The sequence below is a fragment of the Macaca thibetana genome, chromosome 11, assembly GCF_024542745.1.
Source record: "Macaca thibetana thibetana isolate TM-01 chromosome 11, ASM2454274v1, whole genome shotgun sequence".
Lineage (NCBI taxonomy): Eukaryota > Metazoa > Chordata > Mammalia > Primates > Cercopithecidae > Macaca > Macaca thibetana.
Window position 1 is genome coordinate 36,457,834 of NC_065588.1, and position 19,294 is coordinate 36,477,127.

Below are 19,294 nucleotides of genomic sequence, written 5' to 3' on the forward strand. Positions count from 1 at the left end.
TTTTGTGCATAAAAATGTCTGAATCATAAAATAGTTTCAATATACCATGAAAATTATTTTATATTCTGCAGGTGATACCAGTTTAAGAAGTGAGAATCAATTTGTTGGTGGTGGCTCTCGAAATTCGATATCCAATTTATGGGATTCTGGTCAAGAGGGATTTGGAATCAATGAAATTGGAGGGAATGGATTGAGTGACAGTGTATCTGCTGAGGCTGGATTCAAAGGTTTTGGATCTGATGCCAGTAGCTCAGGTATTCTAGCCAGTTTCTGTTCCTGAGATATACAACTGAATTCCAAATATTCATTTATTTAAAACTATTTTGATTTTCTGTTAGTGGGAATGCTTGAGTCTCTTGAATTTGGACTTGGAAGAAAAAAACTTGGAGCTGGATTTGATTTTAGGTATTCTGATTCAAGGAAATTTGGTGATAATGAGCTTAGTGAAAATGGAATAAAAGTTACTAGAGAATCTAGTTCCGGTGGTTAGGTATCAATATTTAATTTCTTTGCATAAAAGTTTGAATCATAAACTTATTGAAATGCATTCCGATGATAATCATTTTATATAATGTAATTGGTACCAGAACAATAAAAAAGGGATTTTTTTGTGTGTGATATGAGAGAAAATTTGGGTTTTGGTTTGGAGAAATTTGGTCAAAAGGGATTTGGAAGAAGTGGCTCTGGTTGGAATGAGCAGAGCAGCAGTAAATCTCATGTCAGTGGCACAGGTGGTTTAGTCCTGGACTATGCTCTGGTGAAATCTAAATTGATTTCAACCTTTCATCCATTATTTTACTAACATTTTACTTCTTCACCAGTGGGAAAGTCATGGTTATTTGAATTTGGGCTTGGATAAATGAAGGGTGGAGCTGAATTTGACTTTAGAGATTCTGGTTTAAATCAATTTGGTGACAATGGCAATAGTAGTAAAGATTTTGATGGAAATGGAGTAGGTAGTTCTAGAGGCTATAGTGCTAGGTACTGATTGTTAATTTCTGTGCATGGACAATTCTGAATCATGGTATGCATTGAAAGTAATTCTAGTGATCATAATTTTGTATTCAACAGGTGACTCAAGTGCAAGAAATGGGTTTGAAAATTCTAGTGATATCTCTGAAGATTCAGGAGTCATATTGGGGTCATCTGATCAACATGGATTTGAAGTCAGTAGAACTGGTGGGAATAGAAAGAGAAGCAGTGAACCTGCTGAGGCTGGAAACTTGAGTCCTGGATCTGATGTCCGTGACTCAGGTATCCTAACCTGGACTCTATTTCCAAGAAATTACAATAAATTTCTTTCTTCTTTATTTCTTTTAATCATATTTTGATTTTCGATTAGGAGGAAACACTTGGTCTTCTGGTTCTGGAAGTGGTGGAGGAAGTAAGGGTGCAGATGGCCTTGGTGTTGGTGCTTCTGGACTAAGTGCATTTGGTGAAACTGGCCTTAGTGGTTCAGGTACCTGTGATAATGGAAGCAATGTTACTGGATCTTATTCCTATGGCATAGGCATTGAGATTTCTGATTATCAGAAAATCAGAATTCTAAGAAACATCTTACAATGACAATGAAAATTGTAAACATTATTAATAGTAATTTAAAAGGAATTCTGCATTCTCAAATGTTGAAATATTCTTAGATATAATCAGGCAAATGATGTTTAACATTTGTTGGCATAAGATGTGGAACTGGTTTTATGGCTGTGAACATATCAATGTAGAATTCTTTTTGTTGCCATTATGTAAAATTGATTTGGAGTCAGTTGAAGAGATAAAGTAGCAGCTGAACTGTTGGTCTCAAACTTTGTATCCCGAATCTGGACTTGGCGGCTTTAGTTTTCTTTGCAAGCCCATTGCTGAGAAGACTAAGACTTGCATCCACTTTTGAAATCCTTATACATTTTAATATTTCCACTTAATGAAAACATTTGATTGCATGGTCTTGGAATTTGTATTAAAAATTTTTAAAATAATATGTACTCTTGATGCAGAAACTGTTTTGATGCTGTTACCAGGGCTGGAACGACCTGGGAACCATTAGAGTAGATGACAATAGAACTGGGGACAGTGGATCACTTACAGTAAAATGGAGGTTCTGGAAAATATTCAGGATTCATCTTTAGAATTCAGCTTCAGGATTAATATCTTTTTCTTAAAAAGTGAAATGTAATTAGCAAGAGATACAGTGTAGTGTAGTAACAGTTGACCTGACACGGGATTGACTATCAATGAACCTATTCCAAGAAAGGCCTGGTCATACAGAAATAATAATTTTAATTTTGGTTGTTCTTAAACTTTGGTCGTCAATTTTGAAGTCAACACTTCCAAAGAACTAAGAAATTCGTTTATTATTTATTGACATGGATTTTTAAAAAATCACAGTTGTTACAAACGGTTTCAAAGACATCTAATTTAGGAACTCCAGCTAGGCTGCCATTAGCTCAGGTATTCAAATTTAGGTTTTCTTCCTGAGAAATGTATTCAGAATAATTACATTTTATGTTTCTTAGTGTGGAGTGGTTACCGATTTGATTTTTTTTTTTTTTTTTTTTTTGCTATTTGGATGTTAGACTTTAACTGCTTTGATTTTTCCATGTGAGATAGACTTTATTAAGAAGTGTTACTTTTGGTAGTGTTTCTAATGGCAGTAAATCCAGTGGCTTTGCAATGGGAAGTCTGAATCTCTTGACATTAATGAAGGTGTCAGTTCATTTAGATTAGTGTTTTTCATATTTCTAGTTTCTGTGAGTGCAGAATCTTTTGCTTAATTGACCTCTTGAAATAGTACCCAGGTTTCCTAAAAGTAAAACAATTCAGAAAGGGAAATAGTTTGGTTGACAGTGGGATAGGAGACCTAGAACTTTGTCTAATGAACCTTTTTCTCTTACCCTTGACAAGTTTTAAGACAAATGATCTAGAAAAAAATTGATTTGGTGTCAGTTAATTTAGAGGCAAGGCATTTAATTTTCTTACTCCAGCAAAGTTTTGAGTTGACATTTTTTTTTCTTGTACAGCTTTACACGGTCTTAGTCTGCTAGCATTAGCATTGCTGGACTAGGATCTATGGTCTATCCATCAGATTTTCTTTAAAAATCACTTTACCAAGTAAAATTATACACACAAAATAGCTTAATCATTTTGTATTGAAATAGGTGTCACAAACTCGTCTGAATACAATACATCTGGACCACTCAATACTCCAGGTAATCTGATTTATGACTTTGAGTGTTTAAAAAGATATACATACACACACACACACATACACTTACAATGTTGTAATGTTCTGCTGATTATTGATTTACTAGGACTTGTTACTATTTTTTCTCATATTGAGCTCTTAAGTGCTACTTCTCTTTGGATACTAAAGTTTAGATGGCCAACTAAGTATTTGAAACAATTTCATGAATAAGAGAGATTAAACCACATTTTAAGGGAATTTGAATAAAACATATTACAACTCCTTTACTATTTTAGACATAGTATTTTTAAAATGCCTTCATAAACAAATTAGGAGTTCAATCTGTTTCCACTCAGTCTGAGTAAATACAACCTGTAGTAAAGAGAAGAAACTTCAAGATAGATGATAAAGAGCATTTCGGAAAAGAGTTTACAATTCTATCAGAACATCCACTTTTGTTATTGTTGTTGCTTGTTTTTAGGCTTTACCCTACAATTGAATATAAATTTACTTGGTTACATACCAGGGTCATTAGATATAAACCATCATGGGAAATGTAAAGTTTTAAAGTATACAGATTTTTCCCTGTGAGTGGGAGAACTGACTTTTCCTCATATATAGATAAATTATTAGTATTAGATAATAGACTGATTGACTAAAATGTACCTCTGTCCTATTTGTGCCACAGCTCCTGATAGAAATGAACATGCAATGTTTTATTTCTAAAGTTGAAAAATATTTCTGTAAGGGGTGCAGCATATGTTAGTAATTGTACAGGACCCCCAATACATAAGCTCTTAATGATTCATGAACATACTGAAAAAGTGTGGACTGCAGAGTTAATCATGTATGTGACTTTGGCAAGTCCCAGCTCTCACAGAGTTATCCATTATATATGTTATATAATATACAGTATAAAAAATTCATTGATGGCCTTCAATGCCAACTTTTAAGTTCCCATGTAGAAGTTCCAATATCTTGTATATTTAAAATGAATATATGTCTTAACATTGAAATAATCTATGCATTGTGTTGAATAGAAAAAGGATCCCACATTCCAGAAGCAACTCCAAAATACTCAGAAACAAATGCAATTATTGGTAAGTAAAAATGGTTATGATATTCATTCATATATTTACACCCACGCCAGTACCTAATGAGATCACAGAAACAAATTTACAAAATTTGAAACTAGTTTTGTTTATTTATTTATTTACAAGGTCTCACTCTGTCATCCAGGCTGGAGGGCAGTGGTAAAATCATAGCTCTCTGTAACCTCTGACTCCTAGGCTCAAGCAATCCTCCTGCCTTAGCCTCTTGGGTAACTGAGACTATAGGAAGGCACCACCATGCCTGGATATTCCTTTTTCTTGGTAGAGGCAGAGTCTTGCTATGTTGCCCAGTCAGGTCTTGAACTTCTGGCCTCGAATGATCCTCCCACCTCAGCTTTGCAAAATGCTGAAATGACGGGCATGAGCCCAACCTGAAACTAGTTTTGAAAATGTCCCCATCATCTGTCTGTTTAATCATTGTATGTTTGAATGATACCACATTTGTACTATTTTTTTCTCCAGAAAACATGTATACACACACACACACACACACGCATATACCTATACACAGTCATATATACACACATTTATATGTATAGAGATAAATGATATAATTCTTTATCGTCATTCAATATAAATGGGACTTCATTCAGACTTAGAAAAACTATCTCTACCAAAAAAGCAAAGCAAGAAAGCATACAAACCACTGCTTCCTTCCATATATTCCATCCCATATTAGAGACAATTTTTGTTTTCCTATGGGAAGCAAGATGTTTTCAATCTTGCTTTATTTTAGCTGGAATAGCCAACTTAGGGTACACTAAAGAAGTACTCATGTACTAGTTTTAGTGAGTCTTTGCAGTAGTGAAAGCAAGCAAGCACTGATTTAAGGTGGTGGCTGTGAGAATTGAACCTTTCAGTGATTTTATTTCCCTTAGGACAAAAATGCTTTAAAACAGACCTAGAAGGTATGCTAATTGTTCTAAATAATTATGTATATGTTCCTCTGAATATTTTGTAGGTGAAGCATCTACCTGGAGCAAAGGAGCATATAAATCTTTCAACGGCCGCATCTTTTTGTTCGAATCTTCATGCCCGTACACTTTCTGCCGTCACTGCGTTGAATCTGGAGGGGATTTCAATATTGAAATCAAACGAAACAATGATAGTGAGACTGAAAAAATAACAGTTCTAATTGACAATAACGACATCTCTATTTTTGGTGACACCATTTTAGTTAATGGAGAAAGGTAAATACTGTAGTGTTTTGGGTAAATGATATAAAATTATTTAAAGTGACCTGAGCAAAAAAAGAAAGAAAGAAAAAAAAGACAAAAAGGGAGATGATACTTTCTTCCCATTTTGATGCTCATATTGATATTTTAATTGATTATTGGCCAAGAGTTTGATAAATGTGTAAGACTTTGACATATTTGGGATTGTAAGACATTGTATTTATTCCCATAACAAGATGGAAAAAAATTCTGTTGTTTGAGTATACTGACTATCTAGATTATGGGAATTGTGTGTATTCAACAAATCCGATTATTTTTGTTGAATGTTTCAGGATATTTCAGTTTTCATTTGCAAGTTTAACACCAAGTATAAATTTAAGATTTTATAAGTTAGAAATTGAGATTAAAACTGTTAGTCCATGATTTTTAGAGGGAGCAATTCAGATTTGGAAGGGATGGCATATTTGAATACTTTCCAGAATAAGAAAATGAGGCATGATATTCTACTTGGGAACATTTCAATTTATTTTTTTCTGACACCAAACCAATGTTTCATCCTGTTAATTTCTCCAAAGCGCCAAGGATCTATTAGTTGTTTTTTAGAAGTTCTTCCAGTGTTCAAAAAAGCCACTGTTTCTCTTTTTCTGAATTGATAAAAAAAACTTTAGTATTTACCAGCAAGTATTCTATCTATAGGATACTAAATTGTTAGGTGACATGAATTATCAGAAAACATATTATAATAGTATGATTCTTACCTTTTTACATATACTTATATTTTGTATTTTTCAGCATACAGATACCATATAACAATAAGTTGATTCACATTAAAAAATATGGAGAATATAATGTTCTGAATAGCCGTAGAGGAATCCTGACTTTAATGTGGGACAAAAATAACAAACTCTCAGTAAGTCTATCTATGATTTTCATGTAATCCTGTGCTTTTTGTCCTTTAGTTAAGTTACAAAAACAATACACTATTAGGGAAGTAAGAGCTAAGGCTTACTGAGAAATCTCTATGTATTAGTCATTATACTAAATATTATCTCATTTAGTATTCAAAACATCTTAAAATACATGCTATTAATAATCATATTTTGCAGATGATGAAACTCAGGAAATGCAAAGTAAAAAAAGTTATTAGGTTGGTGCAAAAATAATTGCAGTTTTGACCGTTACTTTGAAATGGCAAATACCGCAATTACTTTTGCACCAAATAATATTTTCAGACACATAGTAAATGGTGGAGTTAGGACCTATTCAAATTCCAGAACCAGGTCCTTAAGAAAAAGCCCTCTACCACCTCTAAGTAAGCAGCTTAGATAGAATTGAATTGAGGAGGCATGGCCCTTTGGTTTGGGTACATTTTGTTTTGAGATGTGTTTAACATTTCATGAACATATAATACATGTAATTTATTTTTAAAGCTCACTCTTCACAAGCAGTATCCAACTTGTGGTCTTTGTGGTAACTTCAACAGCACTCCAGGTAACATTCCAAAGTATAATTCCTAAGAACCTGCTTTCCAAAATGAAACTAAAAACTCAAATCATTTTCAATTTTGCCTTTGTCTAAAGAATGAGAACTTGTTAAAATGAAAACATTTTACATTGCCAAGTCCATATGTAGCTTGAAAATAATGCACACATAAAAAGAATAACTGAAACTAAACAATGCTTTCTTTTTAAGGGCAAGATATTAATGAGCACATTGCCAATAGTAAAATTCCTGGTGATTGTCCCAATGCTGTTGGTAAAAGCTATGAAGTTTGTGAAGATGGAATACAGGTAAGAAATTTATATTTCATTGTGTAGCAAATTCTAGCAATAGTTCCCTTGGTTTCTTTTTTAAAATAAATGTTAGTGTGTATATTTAGGGTACACAACATGTGTACGTGTTTGTCTGGTATGTGATACATATGGATAGTAAAATATTTACTACAGGGAAACAAATTAACATATCCATCATCTCATCTGAAAGATACTTCAACTTTTTTTTGTTGGTTTGTTTGTTTCTGTGGTAAGAGCAGCTGAAATCTGCTCATTTAGCATGAATCACAGATACAGTACAATCTTATTACTTATAGTCTTCAGATTGTACATTAGATCTCAAGATTCTTCCAGCCCCTGTAACCATTGTTTTGTTCTCTATTTCTACAGACTTAATTTTTTAAAAAAGATTACACATATAGGTGAGGTCATGCAACATCTTTCTTCCTGTTTCTGGCTTATTTCACTAGTATAATGTCATCCATGCTTATCCATGTTATGATAAATGGCAAGATCTTGTTGTTTTTTAGGGCTGAATAATATTCCATTGTGCATATATGAGCCACAGTTTCTTTTTCCATTTGTTTATTTGTGAACACTTAGGTTGTTTCCATATCTTAGTTATTATGATTAATGCTGCAATGAACACAGGAGTGCAAATATCTTTACAAGGTGGTATTTCATTTCCTTTGGATATATGCCCAAAAGAGTGATTGCTGGGTCATATAGTAGTTCCTTTTTTTTTTTTTTTTTTTTTTTTTGAGACAGTGTCTCACTGTGTCGCCCAGGCTGGAGTGCAGTGGCGTGATCTCTGCTCACTGCAACCTTCGCCTTCCTGGTTCAAGGAATTCTCCTGCTTCAGCCTCCCGAGTAGCTAAGGTTAGAGTTGCATATCACCAGGCCTGGCTAATTTTTGTATTTTTTGTAGAGATGGGGTTTCACCATGTTGGCCAGGCTGGTCTCAAACTCCTGACCTCCAGTGATCTGCCCGCCTTGGCATCCCAAAGTGCTGGGATTACAGGCGTGAGCCACTGTGCCTGGCAGGTAGTTCTATTTGTAATCTCTTTAGAAACCTCCATGATGTTTTTCATGATGGCTGTACCAATCTACATTTCCACCAACAGTGTGTAAGCCTTGCCTTTTCTCCACACTCTTGCCAGTTCTGTTATCTTTTAACTTTTTGATAATAGCCATCCTAACAGGTGTGAGGTGATAGCTCTTGGTGGTTTTGAGCTGCATTTCCCTGACGATTAATGATGTTGAGCACCTTTCATATACCTGTCGGCCATTTGTATGTCTTCTTTTGAGAAATGTCTATTTAAGTCTTTCGCTGATTTTTAAGTTGGGTTATTTCTTTTTCCACTTTTGAGTTTTATATGTTCTATATAAATTTTGGATATTAATCCTCAATCAGATATATGGTCTACAATTTCACCCCTAATTTTTAGGCTACGCTTTAATTTTGTTAATTGTTTCATTGCTATGCAGAAGCACTGTTTTGATGCAGTCCCACTTGTTTATTATTGCTTTTGTGGCCTGAGCTTTTGGTGTGATATCCAAAACATCACTGCCAAGGCCAATGTGCAGGATCTTTTCTCCTATGTTCCTTTTGAGATTTTATATTTTCTGGTCTTCAATTTAGGTCTTTGATTAATTTTGAATTGATTTTTGTGTATGGTATAATATATGGGTTTAATTTTATTCTTTTGTTTATGGAAAACCAGTTTTTTCAGCACCATTTAGTGAAGAACCCATCCTTTCCACCATTGTGTCTTCTTTGTGTCTTTGTGAAAGATAGTTGGCAGTGTATGTTTGGATTTATTTCTGGGTTCTCTATTCTGTTCCACTGGTCTGTGTGTCTGTATTTACGCCATTATTATGCTGTTCTTATTAACATGGCTTTGTAACCCTTGGTTCCAATTTAAGCCCTTGGTTCCATATTCTCCTAAGCACTCATACCTTCTTCTTAGAATTCTGCAACTACTTCCTCTCCAATGTTCCTATTTTCTGTTTTTCAGCTTTGGTCTAGCTGCACATGCCAAAATAATTTCCCCCCAAATACTATGATATTTACCATATATTAGTGTAACAATTATAATTTCCTTTGCATAGTGTTTTAGTTTGTCTGTATGGAAACTGACATGCTTTACCTTTCCACTATCATCTCTTGATGGGTACTGTCTTGATTCCTCTCTTACAGTTTGGAAATCCATGTACTATGTCCCAGTCCCTTACTTTTGCCCCAGATATCCTTTCTGAATTGTCATCCCTCATATCTTTTACTTTCTTTTTGAGAAAGTTACAGATAATATTTTTGACAACAGCATTTGCAGATAGTTATCATTTACTTTGTGCATTTTCTGCACTTATGTAAGCTATTATGTTGAATTTGATTGACTGCATCATCCATTTGGTGACTGAATGAAGGTTCACACATTCCTGTTTCAACTAGAATAGAATTCTCAAGATCAAGAAATGTGTGGATAGCATTAATAAAATATGTTTTTGTTTTATTGGAAGAGGGTGTTGCAATTACAGCCATCCTGTCATCTTACAGCAAAGCAAATCACACCATGGCATTATACAAGATCATCTACCATCTTCGTTGTGAAATCTTACTTGATCTTTGCAGTTGGAATTGCTTTCTCTATCTTTTGTTACCTTATGGCTCTCATTGGTACTTCTGATAAGATACCATCTATAAAAATTGCCCAAGTTTTTCTCATATGTTCCCTATAAAATTAGATGTTCCATGATAATAGAGATTATGCATTGTGGTAGTTGCATAATATGTTGAAAACTTATTCCTTGTTGCTCAAAAGTGTTAGTTAAATGATTACATCAATTTACATTCAAACCAATGTATATTTACTAAGGACCAACTTATGTGCAAGATACTGTGTTAAGCCCAGAGCATAAAAAGTTGTATTTCTTACTCTAGAGAAATCTGTAATATAGTGAGAAAAATGTACAAAAAATAATAGATGAAGAGTAATATTTGAAGATTTTATTTCACTTAATTTTATACGTCATTTGGAGAATGTCATCAGCCTGCCTCCAGCCTAGTTGGTACAAATTGTACACTTGGGCCGGGCGCGGTGGCTTACACCTGTAATCCCAGGACTTTGGGAGGCCAAGGTGGGTGATCACAAGGTCGGGAGTTCAAGACCAGCCTGGCCAACATGGTAAAACCCTGTCTATACTAAAAACACAAAAAATTAGCTGGGCGTGGTGGTGGGTGCCTGTAATCCCAGCTGCTTGGGAGGCTGAGGCAGGAGAATTGCTTGAACCAGGAGGTAGAGGTTGCAGTGAGCCGAGATCATGCCACTGCACTCCAGCCCCGGAGACAGTGCGAGACTCCATCTCAAAAATAACAATAATTTAAAAAATTGTACATTTGTTCTATAGTAGCTTTTTTGCTTCTCTAAAAATAAACAAATTGTTAAAATAGAAAACAGCTATATGGTGGTTGAACTGTGTTGAAATTTGAGCTTTTTTTCATTCAATAATACATGTCATTACTTCTTTTACTAAAACAGAGTATGTTGTTCCCAGAGCAAATACACATGACTCTGACTAAGAAAGGACAGAGTCACTTTATTTTATGGTCATCTGTTTGATTATAAACTATGGGCAGATTAACAGTTAAAGGGACAATATCCCTTCTGTCTATTATGGTATTCTATCAGGTACCATCCCAGTCTTTGGCATTAATCAACTCTCTTCTCGCCCCTTCCATTTTCTCTGTTCTAAAATTCACGTCACCTTTAAAGACAGTCTGGATAAGTTTAAGTACAATAAATTTTGAAGTCATTACATAGCAATTCAAGATGCCAAGTATCCAGAAGTATTCTCTTGGGAGTCACTTTACTAGCTGTAATACTTCAAAAACCTCAATTTCAACCAACGTCATTATACAACAATCCAAAATGCCGAGAATCCAACAGTATTCATTTTAGGAGTCATTTTACCAACTATAATACTTCAAAAAGCTCTATTTCAAACAGCATCCAAGAACTTTCCTTGTCAAAGCTACAGGATATGATGCAAAACAAAAACAAAACCAAAAACTTCTGTATTTATGCTTTAAAAATTCATCTTACTGCCCATTTTTCTTACTTTTGTTGCCCATTTTAATAAAATATCATGCTTTATTTTGTAGCACTGTAACAAAATTATTGGAACCTACTTTGAGAAATGTGGAAAGGTTGCCGCTCTAGCCGATGACTACAAAATGATCTGCATTGATGAATACTGCCAAACTAGAGACAAAACATCTACATGTGACACTTACTCAGAACTGTCCCGCCTCTGTGCCTCAGATGGTCCTGGCACCTTTGAATCCTGGCGAAGCGATTCTGATGTGGTTTGTGGTAGGTTTTTACCTTCATTGTAGGTTACAACTCTGTAAGTTTCTACAGCACTTTATTTTTTATTTTTTTTCTTATTTATCTTTTTTTTTTTTTAATCATACTTTAAGTTCTAGGGTACATGTGCACAACGTGCAGGTTTGATACATAGGTATACAGTACTTTAAAGTTAAGCTGTATTGCAATGTAATCTCAAATGATTCTAAGCCCTGGAAGGGGATCGTAGAGATGATGAAGTCTTGTTTGTCACATATACTTATAAGGAAATAGATTTGTTTAGGTGATGTGACTCGCCTCAAGTTGCAGTGCTTTGTGTTAAGATCTTAATTTAAAATGTTGTACTTGTTACAATCAGTTAAAGTCACAGAAAACGATGAGTCAGTTCTATAGAAAATAACTGGAAAGTTTATCAAATGTATACTGATTAGTACTATCATTTTTCAAAAAGATTAATAAAAAATGTAAATATGAGGTTCATATGCAAACATACTTTCCACATATGCTTAAGTCAATCCTCATAATACAAGTAGAATATAAATATCAACTTAAGATGAAATGAAATTACAGAAAAAATATATTTCCTCTAAATTAAATATTGTGTCATAAATAATGCACAGGAAATTGGCATAATTTAGTCGTATTGAGTATCTTTAAAGACTGACTTGTACCTTGTAACTCAGACTCAAAGAGTTCCATTTGAGAAGCTCCTCCTTAGAAGAGTATGTATTTCTTATATTTAGTTTCCTCTAATATCCGTGTATACATATTTTTATATTTCTTCAGAAACACATAGATGTCCAGAAGAACAACATATCTACAAAGAATGTGGACCCTCCAACCCTGCAACTTGTTCTAATGTGGCTCCTTTTCAAGACAGTGACTGTGTGAGCGGCTGCACGTGCCCAGAAGGTAGTACACCAATGAGAGTATTTACACTAAAACAAAACAAGAGCTAAAAAGAAAGTGGGACTCAAGTCATGTCAGAGTGATATCTTATTTATAGCATGACATTCCAACAATTTAACTATTTCTAATATATTCTCTTAGCAAACTGCAGAGGAGGGTTAGAGAGAATTTTAAAGCTAATGTGTATTTCCATCTCTACAATACCTGAGGGCTTCTGTATTACACAGAATATGCTTTAGTCCCAAATTGAGTGCAATGGGACTGTGCACTGTGTAGCAGTAACTCAGACTCAGAAAATTGTTTTCTATCCTCTTGCCAGTTCTCAAATTAGGAGTAATAGCTTTAATAAGAAATTATCATTTTCGGTGCATGTTACGCTTGAAAGAACTATCTCAAGAGTGATTTCACAATACGCTGCTGAACAATTTACTGATGTTTGTAGAGTTTTGAGGTCAACTTTATACAATGTATTCTAGGTTATCTGTTGGATGATATTGGAGAGAAAGGAAAATGTGTATTAAAGGCTGAATGTCCCTGTGAATCCAGTGGAAACGTGTATCAGCCAGGAGAAGTCCGAGAAGGTCCTTGTGGTTCTCAGTGGTACGTGTGTGCTTTTTGTTCACATATTATTGATGGTAAAATAATACCAATATTTTTACATAATTTGGAAAGATTCCTAAATGCACCCTTAAAATAAACCTTTAAGAAATCAAAAGCAATATCACTGCATTTTCTGTGTTGTTGGTGTTTTGTTTTTAGACTCAGTGTGTTTTTTATTATAAAATATATGATCTTTCTGTGTATCTTTAGAAGATAATGCTCACTAACAGAAACAGTGTTTTCAATAGTAAACCACTTGGTAGTTGCAAATATAGAGCAAAGTATAGTATAAGATTTTGGTTATAATAATGAAACAATGGTGATGCTAATTCTGCCAAGAATATTTAATAAAACATACAGTTAGAAAGAGCCAAATACTGTTCAAATAGGTTTTATATGTGGCGAGATTGGTGAAGATGAATAATATATCTATTCAGCAGTAAATTCTAATGTACCAAAAGTTATTGTAGATTATTTCACTATTAATTGAATACTCAGCTTGAGTCTTCCTTCTAAGTTCTACAACAATGTAATGACCATTGAGATTTCCCCATTCTTCATTATGGCTTTTCTCTGAAGCTCTAAATTTCTGCAATACTACAAAATACTTTTCTTTTTTTTTTTTTTATTATACTTTAAGTTCTAGGGTACATGTACACAACGTGCAGGTTTGTTACATATGTATACATGGGCCATGTTGGTGTGCTGCACCCATTAACTCGTCATTTACATTAGGTATATATCCTAATGCCATCCCTCCCTGCCACTCCCTCCCCACAATAGGACCCGGTGTGTGATGTTCCCCTTCCTGTGTCCAAGTGATCTCATTGTTCAATTCTCACCTAGGAGTGAGAACATGCGGTATTTGGTTTTCTGTTCTTGCGATAGTTTGCTGAGAATGATGGTTTCCAGCTGCATCCATGTCCCTACAGAGGACACGAACTCATCCTTTTTTATGACTGCATAGTATTCCATGGTGAATATGTGCCACATTTTCTTAATCCAGTCTGTCACTGATGGACATTTGGGTTGATTCCAAGGCTTTGCTATTGTGAACAGTGCCACGATAAGCATATGTGTGCATGTGTCTTTATAGCAACATGACTTATAATCCTTTTGGTATATCCCCAGTAATGGGATGGCAGGGTCAAATGGTATTTCTAGTTCTAGATCCTTGAGGAATTGCCACTCTGTTTTCCACAATGGTTGAACTAGTTTACAGTCCCACAAACAGTGTAAAAGTGTTCCTATTTCTCCACATCCTCTCCAGCACCTGTTGTTTCCTGATTTTTTTAATGATTGCCATTCTAACTGGTGTGAGATGGTATCTCATTGTGGTTTTGATTTTCATTTCTCTGATGGCCAGTGATGATGAGCATTTTTTCATGTGTCTGTTGGCTGTATGAATGTCTTCTTTTGAGAAGTGTCTGTTCATATCCTTTGCCCACTTTTTGATGGGGTTGTTTGTTTTTTTCTTGTAAATTTGATTGAGTTCTTTATAGGTTCTGGATATTAGCCCTTTGTCAGATGAGTAGATTGCAAAAATTTTCTCCCATTCTGTAGGTTGCCTGTTCACTCTGATGGTAGTTTCTTTTGCTGTGCAGAAGCTCTTTAGTTTAATGAGATCCCATTTGTCAATTTTGGCTTTTGTTGCCATTGCTTTTGGTGTTTTAGACATGAAGTCCTTGCCCATGCCTATGTCCTGAATGGTATTACCTAGGTTTTCTTCCAGGGTTTTTGTGGTTTTAGGTTTAACATTTAAGTCTCTAATCCATCTTGAATTCCTTTTGTATAAGGCATAAGGAAAGGATCCAGTTTCAGCTTTCTACTTATGGCCAGCCAATTTTTCCAGCACAATTTATTCAATAGGGAATCCTTTGCCCATTTCTTGTTTTTGTCAGGTTTGTGTCAAAGATCAGATGTCTGTAGATGTGTGGTATTATTTCTGAGGGCTCTGTTCTGTTCCATTGGTCTGTATCTCTGTTTTGGTACCAGTATCATGCTGTTTTGGTTACTGTAGCCTTGTAATATAGTTTGAAGTCAGGTAGCATGATGCCTCCAGCTTTGTTCTTTTGGCTTAGGATTTTCTTGGCAATGCGGGCTCTTTTTTGGTTCCATATGAACTTTAAAGCAGTTTTTTCCAATTCTATGAAGACAGTCATTGGTAGCTTAATGGGGATGACATTGAATCTATAAATTACCTTGGGCAGTATGGCCATTTTCACAATATTGGTTTTCTTCCTTTTCCTGAAATGTATTGTGTCTCTGTGGGGACATAATTTGGCTCAATACAAAATGCATTTTCTCTACAAATGGAAAATGTTTTATTTTGGTAGTAATAATCAATATTAATTTATATTATGTTTATATTAATAATTAATTTTAATTTGTATGAAGAATTATAAATAATAGTACCTGTAATTTATTGAATGTCTATAACAGTACTGTTCAAGAGAAATATAATTTAGGCTACAAAAATGATCCACATATATCATTTAACAGTTTTTAGTTGACAAATTTTTAAAAGACTTGAAGAAACAGGTGAAATTAGTTTTAGTCATGTATTTTATATAACCCAATATATCTAGAATACTATTATTTAAACATAACATTAATATGAAATCAAGTTAGTGAGGGATTTTACAATATTTTTTTCCTATAAGTCTTCAAAATCTGTATGTGTTTTACATTTATAGTGGGTCTCAATTGAGATGAGACACATTCCAAAATCTCGCTCGATGTATTGTGCAGTGCAACTCTACAATGTGGTTTGTAGCAGGTATTTTAACACTGATAATGAACTGTGTTCCATTTAAAAAAATCTCTGAAATCCAGATTATAAGTTTTATATACTTAATTCATGAGAAGTTATCATTATAGTCAAGACTTCTAAAATATTAGGATACCACCATCAATGAGATGTTTTATTAGAGCTGAGATATTGGGTGGAAAATAAAAATGGTCGAATAAAGCTTAACCAAATGTCTTAACTTGTGATGAATTTTTAGTGTGAAATTTTATCTGAACCATAGAGAAAATACAATTGATAACCCTTAATATAACCATTACATTTTAACAGCACATGCCAAGATGCAAAATGGTCTTGCACTGAAGCATTATGCCCTGGAAGATGTAAGGTGGAAGGAAGTTCCCTTACCACCTTTGATGGTGTTAAGTACAACCTTCCTGGAAACTGCCACTTCCTGGCCATTCACGTATGTAATAGCCTGCAATATTTGAGCAAACTGATATACAAACAAAGCTATTCTTCAACCAATTTAAAACACAGTCTTCATCTTGAATTAGTATTTAAAGAAATAAAAAATGAACAATCCTTCAATTACTGGTTATGTATGTCAGTATGTTTTCTATCACATACTGGCACTGATGGTATTACCTGTCAGTATTAAATTAACATTACCTGTCCTCCTTGGAAATTCCTTGCAAAAAAACAACCTAACAAATAGAACCCTTTTCATTCACTCATAATCATATGAATACACTGGGAATTTATTTCATTCTTCTACTTTTCTTTGTGTGTGGTCACTACTGTTTCAAATAAAATAATATTTTACATTCCATGAAGCATCTTCTGCTTTCATTATTATTTCCTTAAATTTATTTTTAGTTTTTATAATACAACAGTATCACTATGATAGAAGCTATTCTTACATTTACATTCTTTTCAGTACTAAAATTTTAAGTCACTAGAATTTCAGTAAAAGAGTGATTCCGTTTTGTAGTTTGTGCTACAAAGAACTAGCAATCTAGTCCACCTGAGAGTTAGTGATTTTATATTATCTTTTTGGTAAGAAATGAAGATGAACAGAATTTGTGAATCCTGAAGTGATAAATGTTGGTTAATGTCCTGTAAGCTACAAAATGTAGTTGCTGCTACTAAAAGTCACTCTTCCAAAATAAAGCTTCTTGATTGCCTACCAACATAATCTGCCTTTCCTTCTTCTTCTTTTTTTTTTTTTTTTTTTTTTAATTTATTTGAGATGGAGTTTTACTCTTGCCGCCCAGGCTGGAGTGCAATAGCTTGATCTCAGCTCACTGTAACCTCTGCCTCCTGGGTTCAAGTGATTCTCCTGCCTCAGCCTCCTGAGTAGCTGGGATTACAGGCGCTTACCACCATGCCTGGCTAATTTTTGTATTTTTAGTAGAGACGGGGTTTCACCGTGTTGGCCAGGTTGGTCTCGAACTCCTGACCTCAGGTGATCTGCCCACTTTGGCCTCCCAAAGTGTTAGGATTACAGGCGTGAGCCACTGTGCCAGGCCTGCCATTCCTTCTTTTTATGCTCCTCTAAATCCATTAGGATACAGGATGGGGAAAGTAAGAGGGGAAAATGACAAAGCATAGGGAACATTTGCTTCTTATAGATTACAGATTTCCAGACATTGAAATGAGATCTGGAAGTCTATGTTTGATATGACTTATATTACAGTTTAACAAATTAAATGACTCTCACATTGGATTTAAATAGACATTGTGAACTGTCCAGAGAAGAAGCAAACTGTGTTACTGCTAATTCCTAAGAGTCCTTATATGGCAGTACATTCCCTTTGGGAAGACAAAAAGTAAAAATAAAATTAAAAAATGATGACTATGAAAATTCATCAATGGTAAACTACATGGATATAGTTTATGCAAGATACTAAGCTCTTGGCCAGTCCTGAGGTTGTACTATGGGCTGAACTTGGTTTCTATTCTTAGAGCACTCTGATTGTAGTAGGAATTGTACATATTTAAAATTCAAACACTCATTGTGAATGAATTACATAGTAATAGCATACCATAAATAGCATTAAATGACATTCTAATAAACATTTTAATGAAATGTATTTTTTACAGAATGAAGATTGGTCTATTAGTGTTGAGCTCCGTCCATGCCCAAGTGGTCAGACAGGAACATGCTTAAATAGCGTTACACTTCTTTTGAATTCTGTAAGTAATCAGCTTCCTAAGGCTTATTCAGAGTCAAATCATGTCACTTATTTTATAAATTCAGGATTTTTGAGGTTGAAGAAGAGAAGCTTTACTATGTATACTCAAAGCTTAAGTAAAATTGCATAGAAAATTGATAAAGTCTCTGGAAGTGCCAGCTAGTTGCAAAAGTCCTGAAGTATATCAAAATCACCATAGATATACAATTAATATGTTGATTATGGATCAAATTTATGTGTTCATTGAAATGTTAAACTTTGCAGACCATTTATGAAGGAAGGCAATAGCATTTGTTTAGAGCTTTATTTATTTGGAATTGACATTATAAGTGGAAATAGACCTAAATGGGAAGGGAGGATGAGTAGTTTGGACTTTGACTTTCACAGGCTGTTTAACCTTTGGATACCCAAGTTACCGTCTTGGGTTTCCATTTCTGCATCCACATGTTGGGGATGAAGATTTATTTACAATCTGGTACACAGAGTTGGTATGAGAAACAATGAAGCAAAGTGTGCCTTAAAAATGCTTTAAAAATGTATTTTAGATATTTATTAATTAATCCCATAGCATTAAACATCTTATGACATAAAAATTTGGGTTCATATATTACATTAAAATTAATACTGTAAGTTAATATTAACTAACAAAGTGTTTTAAATATTAGTCTGTTCCAGTTGACAAATACATATTCAGCAGTGATGGAACAGTCACAAATGACAAGATTAGAAATCAAGGTTATTACTATTCAGGTAAGTTTAATAACAACATTTTAAAATAAGTGTAAGATGCAGTCATTTTTTCAATTTTTAAAGCTATTACATTTCTGATTTTTAACAGATATCAAAATATTAAAGTATTTTAAGAAAGTAAGAACTGTTGAACATGTAATTAATGTTCTTAATTATTTTAACAGATAAAATACAGATTTTCAATGCATCTTCCTCATACCTTCAAGTAGAAACATACTTTCACGTAAAACTACAAATACAAATTGTTCCTGTGATGCAATTATATGTTTCTATGCCACCCAACCAATTCACAGACACTGTGGGTAAGTCCTCTGGATTAAGTTTTATTCCCAAGGCTGAAATATTACCATCACTTATTCTAATTTCTTAATTAGATAATTAATTAATAACAGTAAGCCAATAAACCATTTTGACTTAATCTTTCCTTCCACATTGTAGTAAAATAATTCCAACTTACTCGTCATAGTAAAGATGGCTTTACTTA

General features: G+C 34.1%; 1 protein-coding gene across 1 annotated transcript in view; it reads left to right on the forward strand.

The window, feature by feature from the left end:
• Positions 1-19,294, forward strand: part of MUC19 (mucin 19, oligomeric) — a 189,176-nt gene that overhangs the window by 22,630 nt on the left and 147,252 nt on the right. The window contains 16 exon segments of the mRNA XM_050749984.1: positions 72-254; positions 1,072-1,254; positions 1,343-1,384; positions 3,153-3,203; positions 4,219-4,278; positions 5,252-5,480; positions 6,258-6,375; positions 6,896-6,956; positions 7,158-7,255; positions 11,400-11,610; positions 12,391-12,516; positions 12,990-13,113; positions 16,193-16,328; positions 17,969-18,061; positions 18,726-18,810; positions 18,975-19,112. Of these exon segments, the coding sequence (XP_050605941.1) occupies positions 72-254; positions 1,072-1,254; positions 1,343-1,384; positions 3,153-3,203; positions 4,219-4,278; positions 5,252-5,480; positions 6,258-6,375; positions 6,896-6,956; positions 7,158-7,255; positions 11,400-11,610; positions 12,391-12,516; positions 12,990-13,113; positions 16,193-16,328; positions 17,969-18,061; positions 18,726-18,810; positions 18,975-19,112 (1,938 nt within the window).